We start from the raw sequence: 14,584 nt of genomic DNA, 5'->3' as shown, positions 1-14,584 counted from the left end.
CATCCTGCAGTTGTAAACATAACCTCCTCGCTGTATGCAATCATTTTAAGGGTATTTTCTAAGCATTTAAACTATTTTAATACAGAAAGGTTTTGTCATTAAATCTCTGCAGGATTCTTTATCCACGGAGGTGGAGGAGTTGGAGCAAAACAATCAGATTTCTCTCAGTGTGGAGAGAAGAAGAGGCACTTTTGGCAGACTGACTGTTCACTGGGCTGCAAGTGGCAGTCTGGCTGACATATATCCCCCATCAGGAGTGGTGAGCAGACCGCTAACCTTCCTCAAGACATCATACAATATGCATTGATGACGTGTTTGAAAGTGAAAAGCTCGCCTGGATAAATAACGGAAGAATTTAAACACAGAGAATCTAAATAACCATCTAAAATGTTATCTTTTCTCTCAGGTGACCTTCTCAGAGGGTCAATCAGTGGCCATAATCTCACTGGCCGTGATCGCAGATGGCGTCCCCGAGCTGAAGGAGAGTGTCACCATCACCCTCATGGACGTCACCACCGTGGGGCTGCAGGACCTTCGACAGGCAGCAGTCATCGACAAGCAACGGGCACAGGCTGCACTCTTCATCCTGCCAAATGGCTCTCCCTACGGGGTGATTGGATGGCATCTGGACTCCCAGTTTACACTAACACAAGAACCACAGAGTAAGAATCTCTCTGGAGAGAGATGAATACAGTCAGTAAATGTGGGTTTTATTGGATCACAGGGCAAAGAGTCTAAAGTACCATAATTGGTGTAAGTTACATTGTAAATTTATCCAATTACATTTCTTGGTTATGGACTCACTTTGTTCCATCCTTGTTTTTTCCTTTTTAATGACCAAATACCCAATTTTTTCGGATGCGGTTTCTCTAGCAGTTGTTACAGTAATCACACATTGAGCTTTACTGTAAAAGAGATCAGACGAGATTTCCAGGATTTGGGATTAGTCTTAATCTTGGTATTGGAGGAAGGCCCAAAATATCTGAGAAGTGAGAGTAGAAGGGTCACATTGTTTTTGTGTTACCTTCTGTTTCTCCTCACCCGCAGGGACTCCAGTCAATGTGACCCTGTCCATAGTGAGGGAGCAGGGCTCTTCAGGTGAGGTGGCGGTCCATTACCAGACCAGGCCAGCTCTGTTCCAGCCCCCAGCCAACCAGGCTACGGCAGGACAGGATTACACCGCCAAAGACAACACCATCATCATGACACATGGTGCCACCGTGGCTCTTGTCACTGTCACAATCCTGCCGGTAAGGATGGGCAATTGGGTAATAGAGAAGATATAAAATCTACTTGAATAAAGAAGTTTATATTAGGAATAGGACTCAGTTTTTAGTTTCCAATAACATCAAAGTCTTCATTTGTCAACTACTGTAAACAGTTAAAACCTGACTTTGCATAATGTCAGCCACAACTTTCATCTCCCTTTCTTATGTCCATGGAGACTTGTTTTCTCCTTCCCTCCTTTTCTCCCTCCTCTTCCACTCATAGAGAAACAACCATGAACCCTCATTAAACTAACGCATCTTTCTTCCTTTCCCTCACAAATATATTTGTTGGCCTGCAGAGATTTGATCATTGTATGCAATTTTTTAACGTGAATACCCAAAGTTATATACCTCTTGCATTATTCACTATTACTGAAAACACTAACATAACTTAACGACAGATCTTATTACATATTTTGAATGTGTTTTGAGAGACAGAAAGGTGTTTTTTTTCACACACATATGTCTTTTCCTTTTATTTAATGTATTTGTACACATGTGTTTTCTCAGGATGACATTCCCGAGCTGGCAGAGAGTTTCCTGGTGAACATCACCAGCGTGGAGCTGGTCGGGGGCTCAGTGGGAGCAGGGCAGCCCAGTGTGAAGCGGCTCGGCATGGAGGTAGCAGAGGTCACCATCCAGGAGAACGATGACCCTCGAGGGATTCTGCAGTTCAATGTTTCTGAGGTGAGCACAGGGTCATCACCTCTGGGGCCATGACTTGGACTTGAGCATGATAGAGATGCAGCTTCTCCACTGATGCCATAGTGACTCATGAGACTCATAGAAGTGTAACAAATGGATATTGAATTATTTTAAAAATAAACGAATCGTTATTTATGTTGCATTTCATCAAAAACATAAGATTTTGCTTCTAAATAAAATTTGTCTAGGATATTCTTGGAAGAGTGCTGGCATATGAGATACCACCACCAGACAACATCCTGTCTCTGTCAGTGGTGCGACTCGCTGGTGCAACTGGAAGACTGGTCATCTACTGGGATGCTCGGCCAATCACAGCAGATCTCAATGATTTCAGCCCCGCATCTGGAAACATCACCTTTCAAGATGGACAGGTGAATGGATTCATTTTCTCTGTTTTGAAATGAAGCAGCCCTAAATATCACATCGAGCCGTGAGGTGAAGCTGTCGGTGGATAACTGTGTTGGCATGTGTTTCCTGTTTAAGAGCGTGGCCATAATTGCCATCAGCATCCTGGACGATGAACAAGTGGAGACTTTGGAGACGTTCACGGTGAATTTGCTGCGTGTGATTGGTGGCGCTCGACTTGGGGGGGTCACCTCTATAACTGTCAGTATTCCAGCCAATGACTCACCTCTGGGAAGATTTGGATTTCAAGAATTGGAGGTAATTCTGAAAATAACATCACTATTGTCGTAATAATTCTTTTTTACTTGATTATAAAAGTCCATGATATAAGAGTAGCATACGTTTCAGTGCTGATAATGTGCAGGATTCATCACTTGTTTCTCGTATGATTCCTTTTCCTTCACACCTCACCACTAGGTGTGCATTAGACAACATTTAGCATTTAGCTAAAATTTTACATTGTTACTTAATCCCCTCCAAGGTAACCATCAGTGAGCCAGAGTTTGTGGATGACCCCGCGGCGGTGGCCACACTACTAGTGCGGCGTAGTGCAGGAGGTGAGGGGGCAGTGACGCTGGTGTGGCAACTGGAAGATAAGGCCTCAGATGACCTCTCACCTCTCAATGGAACTCTCGTCTTCACTGAGGTACAGTGTGAGACGTGCTGTCCCACTGTTATTTATTGAAAGACCATTTATCTTTATTTGCTGGACAGTACTTGTTTCTTTATGAAGCATGGAATGTGATTCCTATTTTACAGTCTGAGTCTATGAAGACATTTATGATCAGAGCCCTGGCTGACTCTGCTGTGGAAGGAGAGGAGCACTTCACTGTCCGGCTGCTTCTTGCCGGGAGCGGGGCTGTCATCGACCCTTTGAATGGTTAGTGTTTGTAAACTATTGGCCACTTAATCACCATGTTGCAAAGTGAGATCAGATACATGTACACAGAAATTTCCTGCAACTGATATGGTGAAAATTAAGATTTGTTAGCGTACAGTATCTGAATAAAGCTCACCCCCCTATAAAGATTTACAACAATCCAAATCTAAACCAAATTCCCCCTCTGCATGAAGATCTCTGTATTATTTTTCAAGAAATTAACAAAAATGTCAGAAACACCGTATCTTGCAGTGTAATAGAAAGTGAAGACAAATCTCTGGATCCCCCTTATCTGGATATAGACAAATTTAGTAGACATAATACTAATTCACAAACAAAAACAAAACATAGGGTAAAAACACATACCAAAAACAGACAACAACAAAATAAAAACAAGCTGCCAGACAGATTACTCAATTACATATATGGTCTTTCAGGAATGTTCTCACAATAGCCCTATCTCAGAGATAGGGCCAAATAACATGAATAAGTGAACAGAGTAATATACCACATCAACTAATGTAGCCAGGTAGGTCAGAGTTGCTGTGGAGTTAAAGATATAATGCACTGCACTAAAGCAGGTCCCCATGTTCTCTCAAACCTCTTCTGTGTGTTGCGAAAAACTTAGTAGGTTGTTTCCTATTTCCTCACCTATACCACATCTTTCAATATGGCCAGTGCAGTATTTGAATGAATAATTGTACAATAATAATCTATTCCTTGTCTGTTATATGCTGATGCAGACATGGTCACCATCACTATCAGGGCAGGAAAAGCCGCACTCGGGATTATCGGAATAGCAGAGTCGTCCAGGAGCATCCTCATCGGAGAACCTCAGGGAGAGTACAATGGTAGTGCTGTGGTCAGGTGAGATACTGCAAACATTATGCTGTGATGACGCACAAGAGTTTAAACATTTTTTGCTTCCATTTATTAACTATGAAAGTATTGTGAAAATCTTTGTGTGTGTTGGTGTGTGTGTCCTCCAGCCTTGTGCGAGGGCCCGGTGTGTTTGGAGAAGTCCAGGTTTACTGGAACATCACTCCAGCTGAGGTGTCTGAGTTTGAATCGATTTCTGGCACTGTGACTCTGAGAGACAGACAGTCTGATGCCACCATTATTCTCAAGGTAACTTTCCTTAATATTATATGAAATAAAATCAGGATATTGCTCACAGAACAAATGATGAGTTTTGTATGCTTTCCTTATAAATTGTTCCCTGTCATGTCTGCTATGATTTCAGGCTCTGGATGATGAACTTCCTGAAGTGCGTCGCGAGTACCAACTGACACTGACCTCCGCTACCCCTGGATTAGAAATAAGTCCAATAGCCAGACATGGCACGGTTATCATGGCAGCCAGCGACAACCCCCACGGCCTCTTCTCCTTCACTCAGCGCCAGATCAGGGCAACGGAGGAGGAGGGAATGGTGAGGGCCTGAAAATAACACAGTTATAGCTAGACATATTGACAAATGAGGTGGTGTACATAAAGTAAACACACCTCCTCTCTTTTCCTCAGGTGAATGTGACAGTCGGTCGCTCTTGGGGCAGTCTAGGCAGCGTGTGGGTGACCTATCAGACATCGGGTGACACAGCGGTGAGTGGGGAGGATTTTGCTCCTGCTTCAGGACGACTGCTGTTTAGCCCCGGTCAGACCTCGCAGCAGGTCACACTGCGTATTGAAGACGACCGTGTTCCAGAGGGGCCTGAGATGTTCTTCTTCAACATCACTGACGTGGAGTTAGTCAATGACAGGTAACCGGATCAGGCTTTGTTTTTAATATATTTACCGAATAAAGGCTTTAACAGGGTTTTATTGTTTCAAATAGGATGCTATAAATTATACCAGAGGGTCTTTGTCGTTCATAATACAGGAAAATCAAAGTGTTAATTTCATGAGAACACCTTTTTGATGTCGTTGGTAAAAGTGATAGTAACACCCTATCTTGTGTCTCCCTCTGGTGGTCAGTGCTATGGACTACACAGTGAGGGAATCAGGTCTCCGGCTGGATCAACCTCCAGCTTTAGGCAACTACTCCTCTCTCACTGTGGTCATACCGAAGAATGACAACGCTGAGGGCGTCCTGGAGTTCAGACTGGACTTCGTCAGTATAACAGGTACCAGTCCAAACAGAGCTAATACGAATAACTTGTTTGTTTGTGTTCAAGTGATGCGAACACGCAAAATGAAATAAACAATTATATCATACACCATTTGATAGAGAGAAGATAATTCACTCCATGTAAAATCCCTGTTGTCTGTCTGTCAGTTGAGGAGGACGTGGGCAGTGTGTTGATTCCGGTGGTGAGACGCGTGGGCTCGTATGGATCCGTCTCAGCTCAGTTCATCTCCAGAGGCTCGAGCGCCACCCCTGACCTCGACTACATCCTGTATAACGGCTCAGTGGCGTTTGTCCATGGCCAGAACACCAGCTATATCAATGTGACTATCATAGACGACCCTGACAGGTGAGAGGAGAAATTCTAAATAATTAAAATGTCAAGCATAAATGTACTTTGTGTTTAGCACTCACACATATTAACTTTTAAGCATTGAGTTCAGCTGGGAAGAAAAAAAAATGCAATAAACAAAACATCAGCAACTCAGCAGGTCACAAGAAAAACATGAATTCATGGTTATTATGAGTGAACACTTTATTTAATTCCATTTTAACTGGTGAACGATCTCCCGCAGTGAACATGCAGAGGTGTTTGAGGTCCTGCTGACTGGAGCCACAGGAGGAGCCGTTCTAGGAGCTCAGCGTGTTGCCAGGGTTACCATCAGCAAGAGTGACTCTCCAAGTGGAGTGGTCCGTTTCCTCAACGAGAGCCTCCTCACTGTGGTCAACCCCGACTCCACACTCAAGCTCAATCTTGTACTGGAGAGAGCCGGAGGCCGAGTGGGCAATGCGACGGTACGAGGGGCAGCTACACTTGAGTTCTGTCGTTTATCTTCTCTGATCTCGTTTGAATTGAATCTGTGTTTAATGTGCAGGTTGCTTGGATCGTCCGAGGCCCCAACAGCCGAGAAGTTCTCCCTCCATTCAACACAGACATTAGGGGGCCTGTGAATGGGTCCTTCTTCTTTAGGGATGGAGAGGAGGTCACACGCACCATAGAGCTGCTGATTCTCCCCCACGGAGAGGTGGAGGTGGAAGAGACCTTTATCATAGAGCTCAGAATTTTGTCTGGAGAGATGGAGGTTGATCCTCAGGCTGGTTCCATAACACTGAAGGTACGTCGTGGTATCAGGTTGATTTCACCACCAGGAAGCAGTTAAGATTGAGCCAAGATGGGTTGATGGGGTCTCAGCATCCTTCTCACCCTTCTGCCCTCATGCGTTTCTGTCTCCCAGATAGAGAAGTTTGGTGACCCAAACGGTATCGTCCAGTTTGCTCCGGACGCTCTTAGAGACCATGTCTACAATGAATCCACAGAGGCAGAGGGCCCACTCAACATTTCCCTGTCAGTCACACGCAGAGAGGGCGTCATGGGTAACATCGCCGTAAGTCTCCATCAGTGAACGTTTATTATTTACCTTGCGAATCCAGTATCAGTGCTCAATCGGGCTGAATTCAACTCCTTGTTGCCACTGTTAAAACGTAAACCCAGGGGCGGATCTAGGGGGGGGGGGGGGGGGGGGGGGGGCTGGGGGGGCGGACTTTACCCAGCTAAAATCTGATTGACTCCCGATGTCTTATAACAAAAATAAATATGACAATTTATTAAGAATTTGTATTCATGCTTTTTGAAGAACACAATGTCTTTGAACAGGAACAATTTTCTAAATATATTCAAATATGTGTGACTTTTCTTTAAGAAACTGTGCATGGATGTTGGACATAGAATTGTCCCCTCTCTGCCCCTGAATTAGTAACATCATAGATCCTCCACTTTCTCCTCAGGTGCACTGGGAGATACAGAGTGACTCAGACACAGCAGGGGACTTCCTTGCGTTAGCTGGGTCAGTGATCATTCCGGAGGGTCAACGGGACGGTGAAATTGTCCTCAGCCTGATGCCTGATACAGTGCCAGAGCTGGAGGAGCTCTACACTGTCCGACTCACGGCTGTGGAGGGGGGTGCTACTCTGGATGCCAACCCCAACCTGGTCAGCACCCACATCAGGTGTGTCATTTAGATCAATAACACATACCGACCTTCAGGTTGAAGTTAAGTCCAAAATGACTCTAGATTAATCCTGTCCTCTCACCTTCAGGGTCAGTGCTAATGATGACCCCCACGGTGTCTTTTCCCTGAACCCGGAGCAACAGTCTATAGTGGTTGCAGGGGCAGGGTCAGAGGTCACCAGGGCTCTGGTCATGAACTTGACACGGCTCGCCGGGGTGTTTGGCAACGCCAGTGTGGGCTATAAGATCAGTGGAGGAATGGATGAACTGATGGACATGGAGGAGATACTGGGAGGACAAGCTGAAGGAAGGGTGTTCATGAGGGCAGGAGAGACCTCCAGTACTCTCACTGTGCTCATCACCAGCCAGGTAAGAGACAGGATGCTCACTGACGCGCGTACAGAGACAGATTAAGACTTGACCGTTTAAAATCCATATTTGTTTCCCTGCTTCCCCCCTGTAGGTGTTTCTGTCAGTGGGAGAAAGCTTCACAGCAGAGCTCACAGATGTTAGACTGGTCGGCCCCGTCCTCGGCTCCCCGCCGCGCCTCCTTCACGAGGCCAGCGTTGCTATGGTGACTGTGCCCGAAGAAGCTGCCAGCTCAGAGGTGAGTTGAGATTGTGTTCTCTGCAACATATGATTTATCAGGGAGATGAATAGTTTTCGCTGCAGGACAATCAGAATGTGAGATTTGCCATCAATCAATACACTTCTAGATGGATGAGCCACAACGCTCTACTCATTTCAGAATGACTGTGCTCTTTCAAGGCACAGTCATTTACACAGTTGCCTTTAGAAAATACAATTCAACACATATCAATACATATCGATGTGTTAAATAATTTGTCAGCCAACAGAGGACAAAGATGAACTCACTGCATCACATTGTCTTTCTCCACACTAATTGTAATCATTTAAAACTAAGTTTGTCTTTGACAACTCACATCAGAAAACACTCATCGAGCCTTTGAATGACCCATCTAGCACAAAGCCTTTCTGTGAGCCTGTGTGCTGATAATGAGAAGTGTTACAAAATAATAACTCTCTCTGTGAGTTACCAAATACTGTACTTCTGTGTTTATGTTGGCAACAAGGTTAACGCCCATCCCCTGTCTCTTCTCAATGCTTGTGGTGCAGGTTGGCTTCGCCTCCCTGGCTCTGCAGGTCTCAAGTCTAGAAACGGGGACGTGCGAGGCAGTGGTGACACGAACTGGGCTGTTCGGGGACATCAGGGTGCAGTGGAGAGCCGGGTATCCATCAGGAGAAGATTTACCAGGCTTCAGGACCGGAGATATCACCCCAGGCTCAGGTAAGAACGTCAGAGAGGGAGTATAGACTGACACATACCCCCCCCCCCCACACTTGTGCACTATCTTTGTTGTTTTATTAATACAAACACTTAACATTTAAAAATGTATGATATTTCAAAAACTTTTTATGTTATCCTCTCAGTTTGATCAGTAATTAACACAACGTACTCTTCCTTAATTTGCAACGCACCAATCTGAATGTTCTCATATAATAACCTCCCCTCCTTCACACCAATGAAACCTGGGTATCAAGCTGATGCCTCAGACTAACAACAGGCAGCTCCTCGAACCATTAATAATGTGCTTCTTCCTTTTGTTAAAGGCTCACTGACCCTGGCCCATGGAGAGAGGACCAAAGCTTTATCTCTCACAGCCATTGCTGATTCATTAGAGGCAGCTTCCTATGCTGTGCACCTCAACGCTGCCAGCTCCAGTACTGCTGCTGTCAAACTCAGGTAATGGTTCCACAGTGGTAGAACTAGTGGTGGAGGCAACAAACTGGAATTTTGACTGGTACTCCTTCAGTATCGATAAACCTAATTTATACATATCTTTTTTCAAAACACAGTTACAAAGTGCTTTACATGGTGGAAACTTTATTGAAATATTTGAGAACTAATGCAAATAAGATCAGGGGGGTCAAATAATACAGAAACAAAATATTTAAAATATAAAGAATGAAACTAATCATGATATCTTTGATTAGGGTTTCTAAATAACTGTTGTAAATGTCGCGGGCATTTTGTATTTAATAACCTGGTGAGGAAATAAACCATCAGACTCAGTGATCAATTCAATGATCTCAAAGTATTTAATTAATGGTCAACAAACAATTTACAGAGAATAGATTTGAACACAGACAGAGTTACTGAGCAAACACTTGGCCAAGCGGGACAGAATCTCCAACACCACTGCAGGTATCAAGATTCTGACAACGGGTAACAGGAGATGTGCCAGCTTTATGCATAGCTCAAGGGTTCACGTCATCCTTTGATATCATGCAGGCAGGACGTGTCCAGTGGTCAGACTTTGTCAGCGAAGGGGTAGACCCCCCCCCCCCCCCCCCCCTGTTTCCTGAGTGTATAGACATTGAGCAAAACATCAAATAGTCACAAGGGCATTTAGGCTCAAAGTAACTAACATTTCCTGATATGAGGCAGATGCAAACATTGAGTGGAATTTATATAATGATGTTTCATCAGGTCAAGCCAACTGAACTCTGAGCATTGCTGTCAGGATGCAATGCATGACAGAGGAGGATCCCTGAAATGTAACCGGATGATCTGTTACATTTCAGGGATCACAGTTAGATTCAATAATTTCCATGACAGTATACTTGCATATGGTTCCACATCCAATGTAGCCTCTTTTTCCCTGCACAGGTCCGGCTTCACCACAGCAGAAGTGGAGCCACTGGGGATCTACCAGTTTGCCCCTGACTCCCGGCAGCTAGTTATCGCAGAGGACATCCAGACGATAACACTTTATGTTCAGAGACTCTACGGCTCTCGTAGCAATACCAGCCGCATTTCCTATAAAACCATAGCCGGCAGCGCAGTGGCGGGAGAGGACTTTCTGGCGGTGCCTGACGGTCGAGTTGTCTTTGACTCTCCTCACCAGACCAACACATCGTTCCAGCTTTCAATACTTGATGACTCCCTCTCAGAGCCTGATGAGTACTTCCATGTAAATCTAACTGATGTTCAAGTCCTTAACCCGATCTTGGCTTGGGCCGAGGTGTCTCCTCGCCTCAACCCTCAGCACAGCACAGCCACTGTCACCATTTTGTCCAGTGACGTGACTGGTGGAGTTTTGAGCATTGGACCTGGACTGGTCCAGGTACCGGAGGACAGGGATGAGGAGACCCAGCAGGACCGGAGGGTGGTTCTGAGGGTGCGCAGGTCGGACAGTGTGGCAGGGGATGTGAGGGTTCGTGTCCAGGCCTATGGAGGTGGGTGTTTGTGTTTGTTGCCCCATTGCATTATATTGCATTATATTGAATCTTGTTATTTACTGTGTTTAAAAAAACGACTTAAACTTATGTTGCTGTGTTTTTATCCAGACGGAAGCACGACACCTCTTCCTTTCGCTCTCGAACCTGTCGGGATCCTCGCAAAGGAGCAACAGGACTTCCGCTTGGAGTCCAATATCGTGTCACTGCAGGAGGGGCAGAATGAGACAGAGGTTATCCTCCTCATCCTCGACGACTCAGAGCCCGAGGGACAGGAAGTATTCTTCATCTATCTCATTGATCCAGAGGGAGGAGCACAAATCACGGACCGACAGGACGAGGGGTTTGGAGCTTTTGCAAAGATCACTATTCTTGGTAAGATGATGAAATAAAGATATTTGTTTGTATCCACTGTATCCACTTGAGACTGAAGATGAAAAGATGACACGTATTGAAAAACATACAAAAAGTAGAATCTACCAGCAAATAAGAAAGATGCAAAGTATTTATTTGTTGGTTTGTATTCAGCACCTTTCCTCATGTTACAGCAGATGTATCTTTATCTTTACAAATCAAATGAACCTGCGGACATATGTTTATTAACTCAATGAGTGATTCTCTATTCGTCTCCACTTTCACTAATACCATTTGATTAGCATCATGTCAGTGCTGCATTCGTCTCCATCTGCTATTTTCGGCCTCATATAATCACATCAGGGGGCAGATGATTTAATTATTCTTCATATAGGATTGATGAAAAAGAAAATAAATTATTATGTAATCTTGAGGTTCAAAGGAAATTCATTTCCACTCTCTCTTCTCCTCTATTTCTCTTTATGTGTGATTCATCCTTTTGTCTGTCCGTACCAGGGAGTGATTTCCATAATGGTATTATAGGGTTTAGTTTGAATTCTCTGATGGGCCAAGTACTGGATGAGGATTCAGAGAACAGAACTGCTGTCCTCTACCTGCAGAGACAAGAAAACAGGTAAGAAAAACAAACTTTAGGTTTATTTTACCCCGACAATAGTTTGATATAATTTGTTCCACCAAGTTGTTGTAATTGTTTGTCATTATTATTCCCCCGTCTCCCTCTGTTCAGAGTCTTTGAGGACTTGCAGGTCTTTTGGAGAGCTACGTTTAACAAAGCAGCTCCGACTCTTGTCAGCAATGGAGTAAACCTAACCACAGAGCTGCTGCACACCTCGGGAACTGCACTGTGCAGGAGAGGAGCGGTGATATGTGCTCTGACTCTGGAGGTGCACGATGATGAGGTTAGTGGGATGCAGGTGGATCTTGCTAAGTTTCAAACACACAGAGTATTCCAACATGAGACAGATGACACAACCTGCTCCTCTGTGTCGCCGTAGGAGCCAGAGATCCAGACGTGGTTCCTGGTGGAGATTTATCAGGTGGGTGCTGGAGCCGCCATTAACCAAACCACTCGTTTCGCCAACATCACCCTGGCAGAGAGCGACGACCCACAAGGCATTGTGTTCTTCACGGCGGGCCACAGACTTCCCATAGCCACGCTGAAGACCACAAAGCTCAGTCTGCAGATCTACAGACAAGCAAGCACAGCTTCAGCCATGTCTGTACAATACCGCACACGGGTAAGTAACAATCGTGCACATGTGGAGCTTCACATACATGTGAATACAGTTTGGCATAGATACAGTGAAATATGCACAAATTGCATTGAAGAAAATCCCTTGAACCTTGAAGTGGTTTGTTCAATTTTGCATTAGAAGTGTCATTTTAAATTGTAGGAAGTCTAATTTTCAAACTTAACAAATATAATTTCAACCATTTTGCAGCAAAAATTGAGGTGTGCAAGTGTTTCTGACCTATTTTTGTAGATCTCATCATTCTGAGTTTCAGCACAGTATATTGATCTAATCAGGCTTCTTCATAATAACACTGCAGTTATGTGAATTACCTGTTTGTTAAATGTGATTACTTAATTATGTAATCCACTGTCTGCTACAACTGAGCAAAAATTACGGAATTATTTGTAAAAGAAGAATATTTAAATTAAATTATGTAAATGTAGTTATTCTAAATATGTCCACTTATTTAGGGTATCCATCTATTCATCCATCCATCCATCCATCCATCCATTATTTATACCGCTTCTCCTTTGAGGGTCCCAGGGCGTAGCAGGAGCCCATCCCTACTGACCACTAAAGACCCAAGTTGAATCAGGGTTCAAACCAAGAGGAGACAGTGCTAACCACTGTTCCCCTGTGCCACAACTATGTACTGCAAAGTGGTGCAATTAAATACTGCATAAGTACCAACTTTGCATGATACAGTACTTAATTTATGCATTTTAAAATGGAGGATCAATAACACAGCAGTGTTTAATAGTCAATTTCACCTTCATCTGATGGATGCCCCCATTATTCAGTCCATCGTCCATTTATAGTGTCTATATAGTTCAATAAAACTCCTGGGTTATTGATCTGCAAGACAAATGCTTACCTCTCTCCTCACCTCTCCTCACCTTCACATTTCTCTTCGAGGTGATATTATTACCGACAACTCTGCTGCACTCAGATCGGGGGCTTTACTTCCACTGGCTCTGACACTTTTTGATATTGGAGATCAAAGTGGGATCGAGTGTCTAGTGCACTCAACAAAAATCTAAACCTCACACAGACACAGGGTCTGCTTTAACCTCTGAGAGAGGAAACATGTTGTTAGACTGCATCATAAAAGATCATACTATTGTTCTTATTGCTATTAATAAAGGCCAGTCCTCATTTGGTTTACATCTGTCAAAACATGAGGTGAACTTCACTCATTTACATTGGGATGCAGACAATGTGGGCACTGTGCATCACATGTGCCGTTAAAAGGTCTTATTGTATAAATGTTACTAACTGTTTACAGGTGTTGAACATATAGTAATACGTTATATTACCTCTCATTATATGGGATTTAAAAACTTTATTAGTCATGATTTCTGTGTTTTTCCTCCAGGAGCTCCTGAGGGATGAGGTGGTGGGGCCCTCCATCATCCGGCCCGCTAAAGCAGGGATGGACTTTCCTCGACAAGAAGGTCTGATAACCTTCGCTGTGGGCCACCACAACACAACGCTGGACATTTACCTCACTCCTGACCTCGCCTCGTCCCTGCCCACACCGAAGCGCTTCCAGGTGGAGCTTTACAACGCTACAGAGGGCGCCAGAGTGCACCCTCAGTTCGGGCTGGCCAATGTGACCCTGGTGTCAGACGCTGCGAGTGAAGCGATGTGGGTTTTACTCGACCAATTACATCAGCCTCTGGGCCCAGATATATTGAACCAGGTGCTGCAAGCGCTGATCAACAAAGTCACTCCTCCTCTGAATCGTGAGCAGATGACGGCCGTGCTCGAAGCTCTGGGGAAGGTAAGAGAGAAAATGAAGAAGTGAAACATTGAGACATGATATATTATTTAATCACTGTTTGATGCAGATCCATTAATTTTTGAAAACTTTCTTTAACATTTTGAGATTTTATATAGGTAATAATTGTGAGGTCAATAATGTTTAGTTTCCCAGACTTTGCAAATCGCAGATTACTGATTTGAATTTGACTTTTTTTCTAGACAGTAATGAGCAAAATTAAATTCCACCACTTGAAGTTTGTGAGTCAGTAGTTTATTTGAGTAGTTTTTGTCTGACAGAGTTCTGCTAAAGGGCAAACATCACCAGTGCACTAGTGTGACAGATGTGAGGTCTAATTTGTCCTCCGAAAAGGTCACAGTTGACACTCCAGCAGAGCACTGTCATCAGAGTCTGCATACTGCACCCGCTCTGCCTCCGGACGAGTGGAGACGGTACTGTAATTTAATATGAGGGAGGGTGCGCAGGGCTGCAGAAAGAGAAAGGAGTTAGACAGCTTGAGAATACATGGGTGCACAGAGAGAGTGAAAGGAGACACTGCAGAA

At 44.3% G+C, this 14,584-nt stretch overlaps 1 protein-coding gene across 1 annotated transcript in view; it reads left to right on the top strand.

The window, feature by feature from the left end:
* adgrv1 (adhesion G protein-coupled receptor V1) overlaps positions 1 to 14,584 on the top strand; it is a 98,742-nt gene that overhangs the window by 36,037 nt on the left and 48,121 nt on the right. Inside the window, exons 56-83 of the mRNA XM_062382587.1 lie at positions 113 to 259; positions 407 to 662; positions 1,048 to 1,250; positions 1,779 to 1,955; positions 2,162 to 2,344; positions 2,457 to 2,636; positions 2,860 to 3,024; positions 3,138 to 3,258; positions 4,002 to 4,125; positions 4,248 to 4,386; positions 4,502 to 4,687; positions 4,780 to 5,015; positions 5,230 to 5,378; positions 5,531 to 5,729; positions 5,956 to 6,175; positions 6,256 to 6,495; positions 6,616 to 6,765; positions 7,166 to 7,386; positions 7,478 to 7,757; positions 7,852 to 7,995; positions 8,526 to 8,697; positions 9,021 to 9,153; positions 10,081 to 10,653; positions 10,768 to 11,024; positions 11,520 to 11,637; positions 11,752 to 11,923; positions 12,020 to 12,262; positions 13,635 to 14,042. Of these exons, the coding sequence (XP_062238571.1) occupies positions 113 to 259; positions 407 to 662; positions 1,048 to 1,250; positions 1,779 to 1,955; positions 2,162 to 2,344; positions 2,457 to 2,636; positions 2,860 to 3,024; positions 3,138 to 3,258; positions 4,002 to 4,125; positions 4,248 to 4,386; positions 4,502 to 4,687; positions 4,780 to 5,015; positions 5,230 to 5,378; positions 5,531 to 5,729; positions 5,956 to 6,175; positions 6,256 to 6,495; positions 6,616 to 6,765; positions 7,166 to 7,386; positions 7,478 to 7,757; positions 7,852 to 7,995; positions 8,526 to 8,697; positions 9,021 to 9,153; positions 10,081 to 10,653; positions 10,768 to 11,024; positions 11,520 to 11,637; positions 11,752 to 11,923; positions 12,020 to 12,262; positions 13,635 to 14,042 (5,796 nt within the window). The remainder of the gene's footprint in view (positions 1 to 112; positions 260 to 406; positions 663 to 1,047; positions 1,251 to 1,778; positions 1,956 to 2,161; positions 2,345 to 2,456; positions 2,637 to 2,859; positions 3,025 to 3,137; positions 3,259 to 4,001; positions 4,126 to 4,247; positions 4,387 to 4,501; positions 4,688 to 4,779; positions 5,016 to 5,229; positions 5,379 to 5,530; positions 5,730 to 5,955; positions 6,176 to 6,255; positions 6,496 to 6,615; positions 6,766 to 7,165; positions 7,387 to 7,477; positions 7,758 to 7,851; positions 7,996 to 8,525; positions 8,698 to 9,020; positions 9,154 to 10,080; positions 10,654 to 10,767; positions 11,025 to 11,519; positions 11,638 to 11,751; positions 11,924 to 12,019; positions 12,263 to 13,634; positions 14,043 to 14,584) is intronic.

This window comes from Platichthys flesus, chromosome 3 (assembly GCF_949316205.1).
Source record: "Platichthys flesus chromosome 3, fPlaFle2.1, whole genome shotgun sequence".
Taxonomy (NCBI): domain Eukaryota; kingdom Metazoa; phylum Chordata; class Actinopteri; order Pleuronectiformes; family Pleuronectidae; genus Platichthys; species Platichthys flesus.
Note: the sequence above shows the minus strand (reverse complement) of the source record. Positions and strands in the feature narration are given on the sequence as shown.